Raw genomic sequence first — 20,546 nt, 5'->3', positions numbered from 1 at the left:
GATGCGGGAGCCGCTGGCCCTGAAGCCCTGCTCCGTGCCAGTCTCGCCCTGCTGTGTGCCCCAGGAGGGGAGATGGGACATTGGCCCTGCAGCTCCCTCCCTCACAGCCAGCACCTTCACACAAGGGTGGCTGCTGTTCCTACGTGGCAAGAGCATCCTCATTCCTCGAGTGCACGGTTGAAAGCATCCTTCCTCTCCAGGTGCTTGTGGAGGAGCTGTAGTTGACAAGTGGTTCGTGATGGCACTTAGATGTTTCTCCTGCTTTGCCTGGGAGTGCTGGTAGCTGGCAGCTTCTGGGCTCAGATTTGCTGCTGCTGGTTTAAGCGGAGGCCCTGAAGCTGGATGTGCTCCCCACTGTAAACACTCTAGTTAAAGAGCCCAGCAGGATGCACCCCCCTGTGCCAGCTCTGCAGAGCTCCCTGGTGGGCTTGGTGCAGGCGAGGCTGCCCGTACCCCAGGGGACTGCTGCCTGTTGCTCCCCTCTGAGCCTGGGTGATGCCGCCCTCTCTGGCACCCCCACGACTGCTGGGGATGCTCTGGCTTAGCGAAGCCAATGAGAGTGCGACCTTCACCGGCCTTGGCTGCCCCCCAACCGAGGCAAACCCCACTGGGAGTCGCAGTGAGTTGTCGCTGCCCGAGGGCGTTACGTGCCCTACCAGCAGCTCTGCTGGAAAGGGGAAGAGACTCTGACTTCCCCTGGGGAGCTGGGGCCAGTGCAGGGTGGGGATAGACCCAGCAGCTCTGCCTGGCAGCAGATCCCCCAAGGTCCCACCAAGGGGTGGCGTGAAGAAGACCTTGTGCTGGGTGATGGCTCTCGCAGCGTCTTGGGCATCCCTGGCTGGCTGGGCTCTGGGGTTCTCTCCTCCCTGTCCTGCTGCCTGGTCCCTCTTCCAGGAAGTGGCTGTTTCCTCTCTGAATGCAGATCTGCCCCTCCTGGGGGTGCTCTGGGTTTTAAGGCCACCACACTGGTGGGGTGTTGAAGTATCTCAGTCCTCCCCACCCTGGTACAGTGATCAAATTAAACTCCTCTGCTCAACAGAGAGCAGGTTCAATACCGACTGAGGAACAGAAATCCTGCTCCTACTTCCATCCCCTCTGCTGAGACCTGTTGTTTGCCGAGGAGGAGGAGGGATTTTCTGCATCTTTCTGGTTTCTTGGGCCTTGTTATGCAGGAAGGCATTTGCTCCTGGACCTGCTGCTGCCCGACTTAGGGGAGGTTGTGGCCAAGCTGCTGAGAGATGCAGGTTGACCCTGTGCTAGATCAGTGAGAGCAGGGTGATGGGGTTATAGGGAGCCCCCGGAGCAGCCCCCTGCTGTGATGCTACTGAGTCATCCCGGCTGCTGGGGAGAAGTGGGTTGTCCCCGGAGAGGGGGAGCAGTGGCAGTGAACAGCCGCAGATTGGGGGGGTTTAATCAGGGCTGAGCCTTTCACACAGAGGCAAGAGGTTAATTATTATCTTTTTAGGTATCTGTGGCAGCTTCCTTTAAGGTTCTGGTGAGGAAGCAGGGCTACCATGGAGACTGCTGGGCTGGGGGGGTAGCTGGAGGCTATCGAGGGCTGCTGTGGGCTTTTTGGGGCTGGAAATCTGCTTCTTGGAGGATTCAGTGGGGATTTTTGCATTAGATGGGGGCAGCTTTCACTGTTTGAGTTTAAAACCTTAGGAAGGTGATACTAGGGCAGGGCTTCCCTCCGAAAGTGAGCATGAAGAGGCTGTAAATGCAATGAGATCGCTGCCGGGGTCTGCCCCTGTGTCCCTGTCCTTCCCGACACTCAAATCAGTGCTGCCTTTCCTTGGCAGAGCAACCTGCAGGCAGGGCAGGACCATGTGTGCTGGCACTCCGCTTTGCTCTAAGGTGCCGTGCTGCCAGCTGGATCCAACCGATGCTGCCCACAGGGTGGATGCTGCACAACCTGGAGTGATGGAAGGGCTGAGTGAGAGACCACCGTCTGAGGTGGTGAGGTGGAGACGAGGCAGGTCCCTGGTCTGTGTGTGCAAAACCCAGTACTGAGAGGCATGAGGCTGGAGGCAGGCAGGTGGCTGAAAGCCTCTGGGCAGGGTTTTCTATAAGCACCAGGAGTCTTCTGCGTGAAATCCTGCTCAGCCCCTTGGAAAACTGGGAGCAAAGCTTTGCTGTGCCCTCTCTTGCCGTTTTCCTTCCCTCCTCCTTCTGTTTTATCCCGACATCTGCGGCTTTTTCCCAGAGAAAAGGTTTCCTGCAAGGACATGTGTTTTCTTTTTTCCATGGTGAGGGATAGAATCCTCTTAGTGCTTCAAGCAGGCAGCCACAGCCATCAGCAGGAAAGCTCTGTGCATCGGGCGTGTTGAGCAGGCGCTGCGTGATGGAGTTACACTGGGATAGACCGAAAAGGAGGGGTTTTAGCACCAGCAGCAGCTATTTTGTGCCTGATGTAGTTGTGCCCTTGCTTGCATGCCCTGGAATGAGCTGGGCAGAGCTGCTTGTACTGGGAAATAACCGTAGGTGCAGATGTGTTTTACCCATCAGCATCCCGACTGCTGTCTCGCCAAGCGTCCCTGGAGCTTGGACAAGTTTTGCCCAGGTTTGTGGCTGGATTTGTGGCTGAGTTTCCCCGTTGCACCCCAGGCACGCTGTGCCCTGCCCAGTGAAAGGGAAGCAGCCACTTGGAGTCGCATCAACTTGAAGATTATGTCCAGGGAATGAAAGATTGATGGCCAGAGGCTCGGGTTTCCCGTCGGGAGTGCAAGGTGACTCAATGTAGTGAGAGAGGCATCCGTTTCAGGGAGCATGTATTATTGATCTGGGAGCTGGGTACTGTCGTTGGGATGCGGGGGGATTGGGGAGGGTCAGACAAGCTGAGAACCTGTTGTTCCCCCAACAGGTGAGTGAGAGGATGGAGGAGGAAGAGGTGCAGGGGGGTGGTGGGGCTTTCACCTCCATCTCCTGTGCTTGCCTGGGTTGTGCAGGCGGCTCCGCTGGCACCCTGACATCCCTGCGGAGGGACCAGCCCGTTGCTGTGGCTACGGCTCTCACTGCTGTCTCCCTCCAGCCTCCTTCCAGCCCGGCTCCACTTGGATAAGCTTATCAGGGCTGTCAACACCAGCAGAAAGGCTCTGTTTGGGGAGCAGCTTTGGGGCAGGGTGGTACCCACAAGCTGCTCGGTCTCGCAGCGTTTTAAGGCAAGCGTGTGCCTTTCACCGTGAGCTCTTCTTTGGCAGCTTGCCTGTGTGGTCAGAGCCACCTAAAGGCCACCAGCGGGCAAACCACAGTCTCCCTGGATGCCCTGGTGCCAGCTCTGCTCAGCCCTCCATCCCAAAGGGGTGGCAGGAGCTGCTGGGCTGGGAGGGTTTGTGGTACATGGGGACTGGGATGCGCTGTCAGTGGGCTGTGGCTCGTGAAGAGGGGACAACTCATCTGCAGCCTACAAAAGGTTGGAGAGGGAGGTGCTGCACGACGCTGCTGGAGGCGATCTTGGGGCTGTCATGGGGGGGTGGTTGAGGAGGCACGGATGCCCAGCATCCCATCGCCAGGAGGGTCGATGGCTGGGGTGCCTTGTAGAAAGGCCAGAAGGTTCCTCAAGATGCCACTGAGCTCACCCTGCCTCCAAGCAGCAGCATCCCCGGAGGTTTGCCAGGGCAGGGATGGAGGCACGTTGTCCTCCTGGGGTTTGCTCACTCCCATCAGGAGATTGGGACCTGATGTTTCTGGCTGGAAACCCACAAGCTGTTTGTGCTCTCCTCTGGGCTGACCAGCCCTGGCCCCTTCAGTCGCTCCTGCACACTGCACCTTGTGGCATATGTGCTGTCCAGCCTCTGCCTTGCTCCTTGCCGATGCTGAGCTTTGACATGCTGTTTGTGCTGTGCCCACAGCCTTGTCAGCACCAAACAACGTGGTTATGCTCTTGTTTGTGCCCTCGCAGATGACTTTGCCTGCAATAACATGAAGCGATTAACCTGAACTTGGCTTGCGACCCACCTCTCTTCCCTGGAACTGCTGGACCCTGCCCTGCATCATTGCACCTGGTCCTTCTAGTTCCAGTGCTGGGCTTCCTATTGAGTTTCATCCTATCTCTTCTATTCCCAGCCCATTTCTCCAGCCTGCCAAGAGAAGGGGGAATTCTCCAGAGCTCATTTCCGTCTCCTCTAGCTTCCCACCTCAAAGCTGCAGGAAGCACTGCTGCAGTGCCACAAGTACTCAGTGAAATGTGGACTAAACCTGGAGCCACCACCTGGGTCTCCCCAGGAGACTTTGCTTGATCCAACCTCTGGCCCCTCCTACACTGAGAGATCACAGAGTCATAGAACAGTCGGGGTTGGAAAGGACCTTAAGATAATCCAGTTCCAACCCCCCTGCTATGGGCAGGGACACCTCGCTCTAAACCATCTCACCCAAGGCTCTGTCCAACCTGGCCTTGAACACTGCCAGGGATGGAGCATGCACAGCTTCCCTGGGCAACCCATTCCAGGGCCTCACTGCCCTAACAGTAAAGAATGTTGAACAAGACCGGTCCCAACACCGATCCCTGAGGGACACCACTCGTTACTGGTCTCCAGCCGGACATTGAGCCATTGACCACAACTCTTTGCGTGTGGCCATCCAGCCAGTTCTTTATCCACCGAGTGGTCCATTCATCAAATTGATGGCTCTCCAATTTAGAGACAAGGATGTCGTGTGGGACAGTGTCGAACACTTGACACAAATCCAGGTAGATGACATCAACTGCTCTACCCCTGTCCATCAGTTCTGTAGCCCCATCATAGAAGGCCACCAAATTGGTCAGGCAGGATTTCCCCTTAGTGAAGCCATGCTGGCTGTCACCAAGCACCTTATTGTTTTTCATGTGCCTTAGCATGCCTTCCAGGAGAATGTGCTCCAAGACGTTGCCAGGCACAGAGGTGAGGCTGACTGCTCTGTAATTCCCCGGGTCATCCATTGTCCCCTTCTTGAAAATGGGGGTTATATTTCCCTTTTTCCAGTCGGGAACTTCACCTGACTGCCATGATTTTTCAAATATGGTGGCCAGCAGCTTAGCAGCTTCATTCGCCAGCTCCTTCAGGACCCATGGATGGATTTCATCAGGACCCATGGCCTTGTGCACATTCAGGTTCTTAAGATGATCTCAAACCAGATCCTCTTGTACAGCAGGCCCAAGGTCTTCATTCTCACAGTCCCTGCATCTGCCTTCCAAGACTTGGGTGGTGTGGTCAGAGCCTTTGCCAGTGAAGACCGAGGCAAAGAAGTCGTTCAGAACCTCAGCCTTCTATCCATGATGCATGCAGTTCTGTGCCCCTGCCATAGAGCTTCACCACCAGCGTGTTTCCCAGACTGCCTTCTGACACATGGGGACATGTTTAAAAGCTGAGCTGGGGCTTCTGAAGCGCATAGGGCTGTGGGTCTTCTGGAGGAAGTTGGGTTGACCTCATGCAACTTGGCCATAGTGGATCCCTGCTGGCTATAGCCCAAGTTGGGTTTGTTTCTGGCCTCTTGTTCCAGGATTTTCCAGGAACCCATATCTAGAGGGTGAGTTGGACGTGTGGGCTCCCATCCAATCCTTTGCCCATCTCTCCTCCCTTTCCCTGATCTGTAGGGTTTCCCCACACGTGGCTTTTTCAGCCCTGGAGTTGGGTCCTGGAGACCTCTTGGCATCAAGATACCACTGGTATCTCTGCCTCCATCTCAGGGTAAGGTCTTCCCCCTGCGTGTCTTCCAGAGCTGGCCATCTACGTCTCTATTAATATGGCACACGAGCCAGCTCATCACGGCTGCTGTGCCAGTTAAGCCGTAATCGTGCCCAGTGAAGCAGTTGCTGAGCTCGTGCTGAAAGCCCTCGCTGGCTTATTCCTCTCCCTCCTTGCTGGCTCCCTGGCTCTTGGCTCTGCATCACAGGGGACAGAAGGGGACGTCAAAAACACCCCAGTGATGTTTTTATTTAAATGAAAATTGCCCTTTTTTTAAATTTTTGTTTCTAATTTCAGCAGAATGCTTTCTTTTGTTATTATTATTTCTTTATTTCAGCAGAATTAAAGCTTGGAAGCCTGCTCTGAGGTTTTGTTGAAACCTTTGCTGCTGCGTCCTCTGGGAAGCATCTCCCTCCTTGGCAGTATCCTTGCAGTATCTCCCATCCTGCACTCAGCTTCTCCAGCAGCATCCCTGCTTTTCCCCATCCCCTTAAGCCCCTTTGTACCCCCCAGGTCCCAGTGCTTGGCTGTCCCTTGTCAATCACTCAACTCTGAGTCATCCCAGCTCTCATCCCAGTGCTTCTTGGCATTCCAAGTGGGATGGAGGGTTGTGTTTGTGCAGACTCCTGATTTTCCTGACCCCCTTGTGTTCTGGGAAGGATGGGCTCAGGCCGGAGGGATTTGCAGCCCGCTGGCACTGCAGGACGTTCATCTTTCTCCTCTGAAGCTTGTGCTGTAGGAGCATCCAAGACTGATGTTATCCTCTCCTATTTTGGTAGTGTAATAGCAATCAGTGGAGCTTAATGCTTATTAGGAGCTTTTGTCTCCTGCATGAGGTTTGCTGGTGTATAAATGTCTCTTTTTTCCCCTCCTCTTCCGCCTCATGTTGTTTCCAGTAACCACAGATGCTGCCAGAAGGAAACAGACACTCTCAATGGGGAAAGGGGCTAAAAATATCAGAGCATCTTTGGGTGGCAACAGCAGGAGCAGGGTGAGCTCCCAGCCGGCACTGGGAGGGGATGAAGGTCTGCTCTGGGAACAGGGAGAGCCATGTGCCTCAGTGCTGATGGAGGGAGAAGGATGGTTTGCTCATGGTGGGGTTATGCCAGCAGTAACTTCTGTGTGTACCCTAAAATGCCATTAGCGACTCATGTGCCTTCACTGGAGTGTCTGTGCCTGTTCCCCCTGGGATGGCATCTCTGGGTTTGGATGGGAGCACTGCTGTTGGCAGGGTATCAGCTGCAGCTTTCTCATTTGTGCCTCATCTCTCTATGGGAGGGGAAGCCATTGGACATCTCTGTGCTCAGGGCAGGCTTTGAGCTGGTGGTGGAGCAGATGTGTCTTGGATGTGTCACTGGGGGGACAGGCAGATGTTCCCTGGGGGCTCCCCAGGGCATCCTTGTGTCCATCTCTCTGCCTGCATCATCATCAGTGTTTGTGCATGGGGACAAATCTGTGCCCACTCCTTCTCCCTGGGGGCTGGGGGGCTGTCTACAGGGGAGGAGAGCAGCCCCTGTGTCCTTGGATAGGTGATGGGTAACATCGAGGCTCCCCAAAGGTGATGCTGGGGGGCTTTGTGAAGAGTGATACCCACTGCTGGTGGGGCTGAAGCAGAATGGGTGCACGAGGTGGCTTGTCCAGCACCTTCCAGCTGATGTAGGGATGGCTTTCTTTGCAAAGTGCCTTGACCGTGGGTGCTGTCGGGCTCCAAGGGACCAATGCAGGGCTCCCACCTGCAGCTCGGTGGTCAGTAATGGACAGGCAGCACAGCGAAGTGCTGGGAGCACGGGGCTGCTGGTGGCAGATCCCAGTGTGGACTAAGGGGCCTCTGCCCAGGTCTCTAATCCTTGCAGCTCTGGTTTCTTTAGTGTTTCTACCAAGCAGAGAGCTGCCTGTGCCTTTGAACCCACAGCACCCCTTGACTGTGCAGCCCCATCAGGAAAGAACTGAGGCACGTAAAGGGGCTTTCGGGGGGAGCCAGGCTGGGAGATGCTCCTCACTGGGGGGGGCTGCACCCCTCCAAGTTGCATCTCTTGGACATTTCCTTCCCATGCTGCATGTCCAGGTGGGACGGGAGCTCTGCACCAGTGATGCGATCAGGATGGGCAGATTAAGGCTCCAGCACTGGTGTGCACTGCCCCTTCAACATCCACTGCCTGCCGTTATCCCTGGTAGGATGCCAAAGACTGGTTGCTGGTGCCTGGTGCACAGGGAGGGGGGATGAGGAGCAACCAAAGCGCTTCCAGCTCTGGAGCAACCCCTGGGACCGTTGCCTTTCCCTTCTGTAGAGGCTCAGTTTCAAACCAGTGCCTCCAGCCCGGAGCCACGCTCATCCCAGCCACCCCGGGAGCAGCATCCCTGACACGTGTCACAAGCCCAGGATGTCACAACCTGTCAGGACATCTTCCAGCCACCCTCCATATCCAAACCCTACCGCTTCGTGAAGGGAGCACACTTGTCACTTGAGCTCTCCGTGCCTGCGCCGGCCAAGCCGTCGTCTAAATTTGGGTGATTATGTTCACGCAGGCCAAGTATCATGTTCTCTGGATCACATGCGCTCCCAGCTGCTGTTTAACGCCGAGGCCTCGGGCAGGCAGCACTTTGCCCCCAGCTGTTTGGGTTTTGTTGTTATTTTTATTACCTTTTTTGGGGGAAAAGACAGATTTTTGAGCTGTTTTTAAGTCTCTCTCCTCCAAGGGGCTCCCCCCCTTGCCAGTGCCGTGCAGCCGGTGCCTGCTTCCACTGCCCCATCTCATCACCATGTTTCTGGTTCTTTCAGCCACCACGGAATTAAGGGACTTCTTTGCCAAAGCCCGGAACGGTTCCGTTCGGCTCATCAAGGTCGTCATTGAGGACGGTAAGTGCGGTTTCCAAGTGCTCTGCTTTGCACCCTGTCCATTCTGTGTCACCTCCGTCTCTCCTCCTTTCCCCTTCGCCGCTGTGCTGCCAGCGTGGGTTTTTGGAACCCCAAGGCACGAGGCAGCCCAGGCCTGAAATACAAGCCCCAAATCTGGGTGTGCTGGTGAGCAGCAGCTACTGGAGCCCTGGGGCGCAGCAGCTTTGCTGGTGTCTGGGAGCAGGGCTGGGTGGGCTCTGGGGGACTTGTACTGCTGCTTGTACTGTGGGAGCTGTGCAAGAGTGGTGGGTGGCATGGGACCTTGGTCAGGGGTGGTAGGCGGCATCGTCCTCCTTGGACATGGTGTGCCTTGCCAGGCAAGGAGATGCTCAGGGCAGGGATGGGTGAGGGGTGCTCCTTGGTGTGGGGCTCAGCATGGGACCCGGATTGCATCCCACAAGGGATGATGCTACACTCTGAAACCCATCCTGCCCCAGTCTCTGCCCTCATGCATGGGACTGCCCCTAGCCGAGTTTGCTGGCACCAGTCTGCCTTGTTTGTCCCATGCCTTTGGGTGGCCTCTACATCTATCAAACAAACAAGTGGAGCAGAGCACTGATTGAACATCCCAGCGGGGAGCCTCCGTGGTGTAGGTTTTCCATCACCTCAGCCTCATACAATTGCATATGAATGACTTGTTTCTCAAGGCAGCAGGGACGTTAATGTCCTGCCAAGCTGCTGTCATCACCTTCCTCCTATCGGCCAGCAGGACCTCGAGGTGGACATAGTCATTAGGAGCCTGTGCTGGTCTTTGGAGGGGCTACAAAGGCCCATTTCAAAGAGTAGCATGGCTTGAAATGTATGGGGCACATCAGCAGGGCCGGTGCAGAGTTCAGTGGTGTTGGGTTTGCCCCTGGCGAGGTCTCCACGTGTTAGGATGTGATGCCTACGTTGTTCCTCTGAGCATCTTTGACAACATTTTTACTTTCTTGGCTCCCTTTGCTTTTAAGAAGTAGGAATTGGGTTTGTGTTAAGATAAGTCACAGATGCCCCTAAGCCTGGACTTTGGGTCATAGAGCTTGTGCCACTGACTCTGGGTTGTGGCCAGTGATGCCAGCAAGGGAGACGTTTTACTTTCAGTTAAAACCACGTCCCAGCATCTCCAGTCAGGCTAAATGGGATGTATTTATCTGTCCAATGTGTCATCATCGTGCTGCATGGACCAGCATCACTTGACAGTGCTTTGTGCTTCTCCCACCCTGCCGGCTCCTTTCCTCTGGCCTGGACCAGCCATGGGCGGTGCTGGAGGAGCTTGGGGGTCTGCAGGAGCTTCTGAAATGCAGCAGAGCCTGAGGCTCCTATGGGCAGCAGGGGGAAGGAGGAGAGGTGGGAGCAGCTCTGTGCTGAAGGGCTTGGCCTGCTGGGGACAGCGTGGTGGTGGTCCCACCAGCCTGGCACACAGACCTCCCATCTGCCTGCCCGCATCACTTGGAACGAGGGGCTTGGCCTCTGGCCACCACCATTCTGTAGCACAGGGGCCATCATCCTGCTGGTACCCACCAGGGAAGGACCTGTGAGCAGTAGTCAGTGGCCAGGCAGACGTCAGAGCCGGATGGACAGACTTGAGCAAGCAGACCCTGGATGGGATGTGTCCCAGGGTGTGCGGGGAGGAGCCAGCTGCCCTGCCTGTGCCGGGGATGTGGAAGAGGGACCTCTAGCTCTGCTCAATGGCTTTCAGGGGACCTTCTGCCCTGTTTGTGGAGCAGGCATCGGTGGATGGAAGGAGAGGAAGATGGTGCAAGAAGCCTTGTGGCAGATGCTCTGTGTCTGGGGCCCCAGGACAGCAGCTATGGCTGAGCAGCCCTTTGGGAACTCTGATGTTGCCTTTAGGGACCTGCAGGAAGAAGCTGAGGTTGGAAGGAGGAGTGGTGGGGATCAGGATGTGCACCAAGGGTGTGAAAGCAGCTTGTGGTCCAGCATGGTTTAGGTGCAGGGGCACTGCCGAGCCAGGCAGCCTGCCTGCAGTCAGTGCTGGGTGTACCTCGAGGGCCAGAAAGATGCTCCCAGCTGCATTCTGTCCAGCAGTGCCCTGCAGGAGCGGAGCCTGCAACAGCCCGTGCTGACAGCGATGCTTTGCCCAAGGGCGGCTGCTCTGTGCTTCCCTTTCCCAGTGCTTCCCAAGGAGGAAAATGTGGCCCTAAATGGGATGAGGAGAACTGCAGAGAGCCCAGTAGCAGGCAGGGGAGCAAGCGGCTCCTCCAGCCCAGGGGGAAGCAGCCTGGGAATAGCCTGGAGTGACTTGGCATGATCGCCTTTTGGGTGAGGTGTTGGGATGTTTGGCACATGGAGGCACCCATGAGCTGCCCATGAATTTGGCCACATTAAATTCCTTGGGGTCTTTTTAGGATTCCAGGTCTTTGCAATGCACGGATCTGTTTACAAGGCTTTAGTTTAGGGGTACATTGAGGGTTTTAGACTTCTCTTTCTCAAAACAGGTAATTTTGCTGAAGGTAAAGTGTTTTCAGCACCTTTTTCTCTGCTGTCCTTGTCCTTCCTCTACTGGTAGCATGTCCTTTTGTGTGCAGGTAATTACGGGTTCAGTGTGAGATAGCAGCTTCCATGGCATTGGGCAGGGAAGGGCTGCGCTGCTGTGGGCAGGGGAATGCCCTGCTTGGATGGGAAGAGCAATTCATCCCAAACTCTTTATTCTTCAACTGTTTTCCTTCAAAGCTTTCCTGCTGTGGGATTCGGAGCTGCTGAGCTGGATGGGTGAGGAGGGGGAGTCCCTGGGCTCCCAATGGGCAGCGGGGCAGAGGTCCAGGCAGGGTGCGTGCCAGGCTGAGCATCCCCTCAAGTGCCAACTGTCCAAGGCCCCGGTTCGTTTTGCTTTGGCACCCCCAGCCTTTTCTCCATCTTGTTCTGAGCCCAAACATCTCCCCCCAAAGACATTTCTACATCTAAAAATGGAATAAAAATACAGGCTGTTTTCCAGCAGCTTGCACTGATCATCTCCAGCGCCATCATTTTCCATCCCAAAGCTTGGTTTGACCCTCGCAAGGGGGGGATTTGTGTTTGTAGGATGCCTGCACCAGGGTTTAAATCCCAGCTGAGCATTGCCTGGCCCATGGGGCCCCGAGCCCCACCAGTGCTTGCGTAGCAGCTGGAAAAATGCCCCTCCAGATACCTGAGCTGCTACCACGTGTGTGAAGTATGTAGGTCACTTGCAGAAGCTGGGGCTGTCCTGGCAGCATGGTGCCTCCGCACACTGGGGTCTCTGGGACATCCCTGGTCCTCCCAAACAAGGGCTTTGGGTGTCAGCTCTGATTTTCACCCCTCTGTTGTGGGGAATTCGGTGAGAGCAGCTTTGGCTCATTGTCCTGGCCTTTGCTATGGGACCTTTATTTTCCTTAACACCCTCATTGTCCTGGCCTTTGCTATGGGACCTTTATTTTCCTTAACACCCCAAATCTAGGTGGTTCCTCATGTCCCTGATGAGGTATTCTAGTGCCCCCAGAGCTTGTCCAGGTGAGATGGGGGAGATCTCGTCTTCTCCCATGAGCAGGGAGGGATGGTTGGGGACCACATGGATGGAGAGAGCAGGGCAGAGGGAGGCTATGGATGGTTTCCAGAGAGGAGACCTCAATGATGAGGAGCATGGGAAGGGAGGAGATGGTTGGCCGGAGGCAGTGGTATACTGGCAGAAAACCAGCCCCTCCACAGCAGCCCCAGCCCCAGTGGCATCCCTGGGGATGTACACTCTGCACATGGCTCGAGATGCCGAGATGGCATCGTTGTCTGTTGGAGCTGCAGTGAGCTCTTAGACGAGGCACCACATGGTCCTGCAAGGTGAGCCTTGCTCCCGTCTAACACCACCTCTTCCATCTCTTTCCAGAACAGCTTGTGCTGGGGGCCCACAAAGAGCTGTCCCGGCGCTGGGATGCTGATTACGACGCCTTCGTGCTGCCCCTGCTGGACGAGCAGCAGCCGTGCTACTTGCTCTACCGCCTGGACAGCCAGAATGCCCAGGGCTACGAGTGGCTTTTCATCTCCTGGTCCCCCGACAGCTCCCCGGTGAGCACCGCACCGCACCGCACCGCACCGTGACACCGCAGCATGGGGACACCGCAGCAGGGGGACACGGGTGTGCCCTGGGAGGTGGAGGGTGGAGGAGATGCTGGCCAGGCTGACCTGGCACTGGGGCTTAGTTCACACTGTCCATCACTGTGCCAGGTTAAGAAGTGAAACTGCTTTGGGATGGGTGAATTCTTTAAGACGCAGTAAGATGCACTGGGACTGTGTCTCTGTTCCCTTTGCAGAGCTGTGGGAGGAGGTGGAGGGACTGGGATGTGGAGGGGGAAGCAGAGTGGACCACAAGGCCGGGATGGAGCCGTCCCACCATGGCTCTGGCCAAAAGCAACAGAGGGAAGAGCTGGTGCTGGCAGTGTCCAGCCTGGCCTTGCTCCATGTGAGGGCTCACACACAGTGACTGCTGGTTCGGCTCCAAAATCAGCCTTAGAAAGGGCCAGGCAGGCTGGTTCCCTTGGAGCTGTGCGTGGCTGGGCCGGCATTGACCCCTGCTGGGTGCCTTGTGGGGCTGGAGATGGTGTTGGAGAGCAGGCACCAAAGGGCTGGTTGGATGGGGGCTGCTTTAGAGGATGCCAGCGCTGTGGCTTAGAAAACACAGTCCTCTTGAGCACATCTCCATAATGGGCTTTCAGTGGGATCAAGCTGTATTAATGTGTGCTTGTCATATATGTATGTATATGTATTTATATATACACACGCACACATACCTATATATTGTATGTATTTTATATGATCTATATAGATTTATTGTCAATATATACATTTGTCATATATAGAAATATGTATTTGATATAGACATAACGACTATATGTTGTTATGTATTATTTTCTATATTATAACACACATATATAGAAAAGACTGTGCAATTTGTTGAGATATATCTAACATATATATATTATTATGTGTATACATATACAATTATAATGATATAGTTTTATGTGTGTACGTACATGTACATATACATGTGTCTATAATAATATATAGTTTAATATGTATCTCTCAACAAACTGCGGAGGGTCTTGTTTGCAGAACAGTGCACCAAGGAGCCAGAATTCTGCAGGTACAAGGCAGCCTGAGCTAGAAACCGGGTGCTTGTTCCAGGAGGGGCTGAGGTTCCCAGAGCCCCCCCAGTGGTGGGGCAGCTCTGTCTCATGGGGAGGTGCTGCTCTGCGGTCCCGTCGTGCTCCTCTGACCCCGCTTGCCACCTCCCTCCCTGCGCAGGTCCGGCTGAAGATGCTCTACGCTGCCACCAGAGCGACGGTGAAGAAGGAGTTTGGCGGGGGGCACATAAAGGATGAGATGTTTGGAACGGTGAAGGTACGGTGGTGGCTCCTGGGCAGCCGTTTGGGCTCGGCGCTGGGCTTTGGCAGCCTACTGCAGGCTTGGTGCCAAAGCCGGGTGGAATGTGGATGCTGTTGCTTTGGCAGGGGAACAGCTCCAAGGTTTGCCCCCCCACACTGTTTTAGTCTCCTGGGTGGCTGTTACTGCTTTCTCCTGCCTGCACGGCTGTGGTCCATGATGGAGACCATGGAAGAGGTGGGAGGAAGGCTTCTAGGAGATCCTGAGCTTTATGCTGAGGGGGAAAAGAAGTGCCAGGGGGTGGCGATGTCAGTTCAGCAGCAAGAGCTTTATTCGGCTGCCTTGGTGGGAGCTTTCTCCTTCTCTTCGGACCCAGCCGTGGGTGTCTGGGAAGGGGCAGGGTGCTCTGAATGGGCATGGGTGCTCGTGGGCACTGTTTAAATGAAATGTCAAGCACGGGGTTTGCATGGAGGCATCCTCGGGTTGATCGTCCTGGTAAGGAGAGAGCCCAAGATCCACTGGGTTGCTCAGATGCAGCCTGCAGCAACGACCAGCCCTGACGCTGTCCCTCTGCCTGCAGGAGGACGTGTCCCTGAGCGGTTACCAAAAGCACGTGTCGTCCTGCTCTGCCCCAGCCCCGCTGACCGCAGCTGAGCAGGAGCTCCAGCAGATCCGCATCAATGAGGTGGGTGTCTGCTGGCCCAGGGAGAAGGAGCCTCAGAGCACACAGGGATGGGGGATGCAGGGAGCAAGCATCTGAGCATCCCCGAGTGGCTCATTTGTACCGCGCTCTCTTGTACCTCTGCTTTTAACCCGTTCTGCCCTTGCTGAGTGGACCGAGCATCCTCACAGTCAAATTGGTAGCGTAAAGGGGAATTTAGGGACTGGCTTTTTTTTTGCACTTGCTAGGACGTGAGCTCAGGGCTCTGTCTTGCTCACCATAACTGGCACTCAGGAGATGGTGTGAGGCTGAAAGCAGGCAGCAGTTTCTAACCTCTAGGTACGGGGGCAAAAGCCAGAGCTGAGTTTGAAGTCATGGGGGAGGCAGGCAGAATTCAGACTTCTCTTTGGGCTGCACAGCATCCTTTCCCATACTCTTCCTCTATAAAAATGAGGGATGATGTCACAAGAAATACAGATCTTAGCTAAATTTGGGGGCTTATGCACTGGAAAATGATATGGAAGTGGCATGGGGTAGGGTTGGTGGCAAACAAGGCTGTAACAGCATTGTCTCCCCAGTGCCAACATCTGTGGTGCTGTGAAACATGAGGCAGGGAAAGGGATCCTGCTCACTGGTTGGGAAAACCACCCAGAAGCAGTATTTGTTGGGGTGGGAGGATTTCACTTAGATGCTGTGGAAAGGCTTCCTCTGTAGAGGAGCATCCCTCACTCTCCTGCCTGTGCTGGGGCTGTGGGGCTCATGGGTGGGCAGTTGAGGGGTGTTTGGGGGATACTTCCAAGGAGTGGTCTTCACTGGGTGGGTCTTAGCATAGATATCCCAGCTCCCAGCCAGGAGGGGATTGATTTGTGCTGGAGGATCCCATCTGGTGCCTGTGCTTGGAGAAGAGACAGATGCTGATGGTGGCTCTGCGGCTTGTTTGGCATCTTTGGGCATCGGTGCCATTGCCTTGGCTGGGCACTGCTGCAGGGTTAAGTAGTTTTGGCAGGGTTTTTTGGCTGTGTCTTGCAGGGTCCTGTGGGCCAGGTAAGTGGTCATGGTGCTTGTTTCTTGGCTGATCTGCCATGCTCTGCTTCCCACTCTTGCCTTTGTGAGATGAGATGCAGCTGCTGGGTAAAGGTGCTGCTGCCATTTGGTTTTGATGGGCCACAGAGATCAGTCAACACCAGAGAGAAACGGATGTTTTCTGCCTGTGGATGTAAAGGTGGGAAGCAGCTGAGCAGTGGGTGCACTAAAGGGTCTTTGTGTTGGTGCCGGGGCACAGAGCAGGAGGTGATGGGAGATCAGTGCCATGCCCACCTCCCCAGGGGAAACTCATGGCAAGCACTCCCATGTATCTGCCCATGCCCCCGCTGGCAGTTCAGGACCCTTCACATCCCCCTGGGTTCATCCAGTCTGTCAGGATTTGGGAAGTGACATAAGGGACAATGTGTCTTTAAAAGCCACCAGCTCACAACTGCTTTGCCGTGCCCCTCACCTGGGGCTGCTGCTGGTGGTGCAGACCTGCTCTCCTCTAATGGTGTAGATGCTCAGCCCTCTGAGATGCCCACCAGGTTTGCATCCTTCCCCATGAAAGTGGCTGAGTTTCCAGGCTGGCAGAGGCTCCCTTGGGATCCTCCTCGACCACCAGATGAGTGGGGAGAAGAGGTGTGAGGGGAAGAGCAGGGAGGTGATGGCTGCATGGCAGCACTGGCAGAGCTGCTTTTTACACCAATATAGGAAGGGCTCGGGTTCGCCCATCACCTGGGAGGGTGCTCAGCCTTTGGGAAAGCAGGTTTTAGGCTGCATGAGCCAAGCTTCCCCTTTGCTTTGAGGACTGGATGGGCAGAGGCAATGTTGTGAGCTACCCTCCTGCTTGATCACTGGGTAGGAGCTCACAGAAATTGCCGTTTGCTTTAAATATATGTGTGTGTATGTATGTATGCATGCATTTTAAATAGCTGGAAAACGCATCACCAGCTTTACTGAGCTGGAAGTTGTCAGCTGACTGGGGGCTCAGAAGTGGCTTTGAATTTGGCATTGATCTCCCTCAACACCCATGAGTGGGAGGTCTTTCTAGAAGATTCCCAGGCTGAGAATCACGCAGGGAGCCAGCAGAGGAGAGGAAGGTGGCTTTGGAGCTGGGGGATGAGGCAGAAGAGTGAAGAGGTGGCTGTGCCACTGCAGCATGTAAGGGGGTGTCATTGGTACCCTTTGGTGTTGGTGGGTGGGTAGAGCAGGGGCTTTGCTAGAGCCCCCCATGAAGGTTTCATTATGAGATAGAAACGGTCCTCAGAGCCAAGGTCAGCACCATGCCAGCAATGAGGAAGGAGCGGGACAAAAGTTAACCTAAACAAAAGGAGATGAAGCATCCCCCTTGCTGCCACCAGGGCTGGGATGAGGCACGGGCTCAGCCATCCCATGCATGCTTCTGGGCTGTGCCCTGTGTTTCCATGAGCCGGTTTTTGGTGGGTTTGGAAAGGGAAGGAGTAGGTACCACAGCAGTATAGGGGAGAGCTGGTGTTGCTGGGACAAGCTTCCACATCTTGGGATTCTGGGACTTCTGCATGATTCGTGTTACAGCTTGAGGTCTCTCCAGCTCCGCTGTAACCCTCCCAGCCCTGGTTTTGGTTTAGGGGAGGAAGATGAGGACCTGGAGGTGCTGGCAGTAGCAGTGTCCTTGCACTGCGCCTCTCCACAGGGTGGGACCAGGAGAACCTGTCTGTGTCCTCTGAACCCCTGCACGCGGTGATGGTGGGGCAGCAGAGCTTGGGGGGCAGCCGGACCCCCTGGCACTGCATAGCCATTGAGCAGTTGTTTCCCAAGAGCTGCGCAACCTCACCCTGCTCATCCTCCCCGATGCTTGGCATGGATAGAGGCTTGGGCATTCTTCCCCCTCCACAGCTTTAGTATGTGTTGGTCTGCAGAAGATGGCCCAAAATCTATTGCTGCACTGCAGGACCTCCTCCAGACCCTGCTTAGGGCCACCCTGGTTGGAAGGAGATGGGGCACAGACATGGGGATGTCAGTGGAGATGCTGCATGCGGCTCTGTCCTGCTCCTGCCCACTGCTGGTGTCTGCTCTGCCAGGACCCCCCTTCCCTGGCCTCCAGCAGAGCCAGGGTTCACCTCCACCCCCCTGGCATGCCCGTGTGTCCCCCACCCCTTCTCGTTCCCCACGAGACCCCCTCCATCCCCGCGCGGGGTGCTGCTGACGGTGTGTCTGCTCTCCCCACGCTCGCAGGATTCCTGTTCCCAGGACTCCAGCACCGAGATGGTAGGCTGCTCTGCCCGCTTGATGCCCTTTGTTCCTTCTCCTGGAGGTGTTCTTCTGCATGTTCTGCTCCGGGCACCTGGGCCGTCATCTCCCTGGGGTGTGGGTACCACAAAGGGCTGCTGTAACCAAGGGCAGCCTTGTGTCTAAATCCGCTCTGGCACTGCCCAGCTGGTTTTGAGTTGTGAAATGTCTGCGTTTCTCTTGGCATGCCTTGGTTTTTCTTCCTTTCCTCTATCAGGGGGAGGGAAAAGAAGAAAAAGTGTAATAGAAGAGACTGGACTGACTTTATCCAAAATCCCCCAAACTGATCCCAATGGAAAGGGACCCTCGCTCACTGCAGAGCACCTGGGTTAGCGCTGCTGGACTCTTTCCCTGGGGGGGTCTTGAGGTGGGCCGGGCTCCTCCGCTGTCGGGGTGACGCCGTCTCCCTGTATTCTGGCAGATGGTGGGGGGCTGCTGCTGCTGCCCATCGCTGGTAGAGTACCCCGGCCCCGAGGAGGTAATGCCGCGCCTGCCGCGTCCTGCCCCCCTTCCCCACTGCCGCCCCACGGCACACTGCACTGCGGGCAGGGACCCCGATGGAGCTGGCTGGAGGCACCCAGAGCGATGCGATGTCTCCACAGTCTCATTCTCTTCCCTCTTTGAAGTGGGGTTTGGTCTCCTGGAATAGGGGGTTTGCTTGGGGCCTGGCAGGGGTTGCGGGGAGGATGGCGGCTGGGGTCTTTCCAGGCCGTGGATCTACAATTCCCCAGCTCCAGCATAGAAGGCAATGGCTGTCTGCTGCAGTTAAACCCACCGAGGAGGGGCTTGCCCTCCTCCCTGTCAGGGACCCATGCAGCTGAGCACTGTGATTTCAGGGCTTTCCCTGTCATCTGCAGGTTGTGGTCAGAGATGATCAGAGGTGGACGCATACCAGTGCTGGACACGGCATCCCTACCAGGGACTCACTGGGAAACGCTGGTTTTGAGCTGGTTTTTGCTGCAGTGAAGTGATGGGGTGCGGGGTGCATGGCTGGGGATGGGTGATCTCCCAGAGCAGCGGTGCGGTGACAGGCATCACCACCCTGAGCTAGGCTGACTTCTGGTTGTTTAATGCCCTCGAGCTGGGTGTCGGGCAGCTCCTCGGATGAGAAGCCTTTTGCTGCAGGACTGGCCGGTTTCCCTTTCTGTCCCTTGTGCCCCCCTTGCTGCTCTCTGCCCTGACGCTCGCGTGGTCTCCATCCCCAGGTGAAGACTGAGATCAGTGTGGAGAGCAAGCACCAGACCCTGCAGGGCCTGGCCTTCCCCCTGCAGTCGGATGCTCAGCAGGCCATCCAGGCGCTCAAGCAGAAGAAAATCAACTACATCCAGCTGGTAGGTCCCTCACACAGCTTCTCCCCTCCCCTGCCTCCTGCTGCCACTCACTCCCCATCCCCTCTGCCCACCAGAAGCTGGACCTGGAGCGGGAGACCATTGACCTGGTGCACACAAGCCCCACGGAGATCGCTGACCTGCCCAAGAGGATCCCCCAGGACTCGGCTCGCTACCATTTCTTCCTGTACAAGCACTCGCATGAGGGAGACTACCTGGAGTCTGTCGGTGAGAGCCTCGGTGCTGGCAGTGGCTGGTTGGAACCTGTGCTGGGCCCCGCTCTCCCTGGACCATCACTCACAGGGGAGCAAACAGGGATGGGGATAGGGATGGTGGCAGGGGGGCTTGAGTTGATTTCCAGTTGCCATCCTCCCATGGTGGGTGCTGGCAAGCCCTCTGGTGGTACCATGCGTGCTGCAGGGCACTCAGGGTGCTGTGGTCATGGCACTGGGGAGGGTTGATGGATGGGATGGCGCACCTTCTGTCACTGAGGAAACTGGGACCATCAGGGTGGGATGCAGCTGCCTGCTGCTCCCTAGCCACAATCTCAGTGGTACGAGCCCTGCTCTCTTTTGCAGTCTTTATCTACTCCATGCCTGGGTACAAATGCAGCATCAAGGAGCGCATGCTCTACTCCAGCTGCAAGAGCCGGTTGCTGGACACCGTGGAGCAAGAGTTTTGCCTGGAGATAGCCAAGAAGGTGAGTGTGAGCCCACCCAGAGGCCATGGAGCAGAGCCCTGTGCTGGGGACTGCGCTGCAGCCTCGCTCCAGCCCCGCTGCCAGGCTCAGGTGGGCTTTGAGTGCCCCACAAGTGGGCGTCCAGACCCCAGGGAGCCGCTAACCCCGACTCCCGGGCACAGATTGAGATCGACGATGGAGCCGAGCTGACGGCCGAGTTCCTCTACGAGGAGGTGCACCCCAAGCAGCACGCCTTCAAGCAGGCCTTCGCCAAGCCCAAGGGGCCCGTGGGGAAGCGGGGACAGAAGCGGCTGATCAAGGGGCCGGGCGAGAACGGCGAGGACAGTTAGAGCCCGCAGGAGCGGGTGGTGAACGGACAGCATCCCCGCAGCGCTGCCCAGCTTCCTCTCCGCTGACCGTGGGCCTTCCCTCCGGCTCAGCCTAGGTTTTTCTTCCCTTTCCTTGTTCCTATTCCATTCCTTTTCTCAACATCAGGATGGTTTCTTGCACCCGGGGCACGGTGGTGGGGAGGGTTCGGGGGTGTTGGTGTTTCTTTTCCCCATGTCCTTATCGAGCCCCAGTGGAGGGTGGGAGCAGCAGGGCCGTGTCCCCCAGCCTTGCTCCTGTCCCCCCGGGGTCACAGCTGCTGCTCTCCGTGTTCCCTGGGTGACTGAAGGACACGCTTGCCTGCAGGCTGCTCTATGCA

The 20,546-nt window shown here is 56.2% G+C and overlaps 1 protein-coding gene across 1 annotated transcript in view; it reads left to right on the top strand.

Annotated features, from left to right (window-relative positions):
• The window catches only part of TWF2 (twinfilin actin binding protein 2), a 21,422-nt gene extending 876 nt beyond the window's left edge, over window positions 1-20,546 (top strand). Inside the window, 11 exon segments of the mRNA XM_061347026.1 lie at window positions 8,437-8,514; window positions 12,386-12,564; window positions 13,801-13,896; window positions 14,459-14,563; window positions 15,569-15,583; window positions 17,626-17,724; window positions 17,726-17,812; window positions 19,039-19,164; window positions 19,239-19,389; window positions 19,740-19,861; window positions 20,023-20,546. Coding sequence (XP_061203010.1) covers window positions 8,437-8,514; window positions 12,386-12,564; window positions 13,801-13,896; window positions 14,459-14,563; window positions 15,569-15,583; window positions 17,626-17,724; window positions 17,726-17,812; window positions 19,039-19,164; window positions 19,239-19,389; window positions 19,740-19,861; window positions 20,023-20,190 — 1,226 coding nt within the window. The 3' untranslated portion in view covers window positions 20,191-20,546.

Source organism: Neopsephotus bourkii, unplaced genomic scaffold (genome assembly GCF_033783945.1).
Source record: "Neopsephotus bourkii isolate Nb327-2 ecotype Australia unplaced genomic scaffold, CSIRO-AGI_Nbou_v1 NB_284, whole genome shotgun sequence".
Taxonomy (NCBI): domain Eukaryota; kingdom Metazoa; phylum Chordata; class Aves; order Psittaciformes; family Psittacidae; genus Neopsephotus; species Neopsephotus bourkii.
The sequence above is the reverse complement of the archived record's forward strand: the minus strand, read 5'-3'. Positions and strand labels throughout refer to the sequence as shown.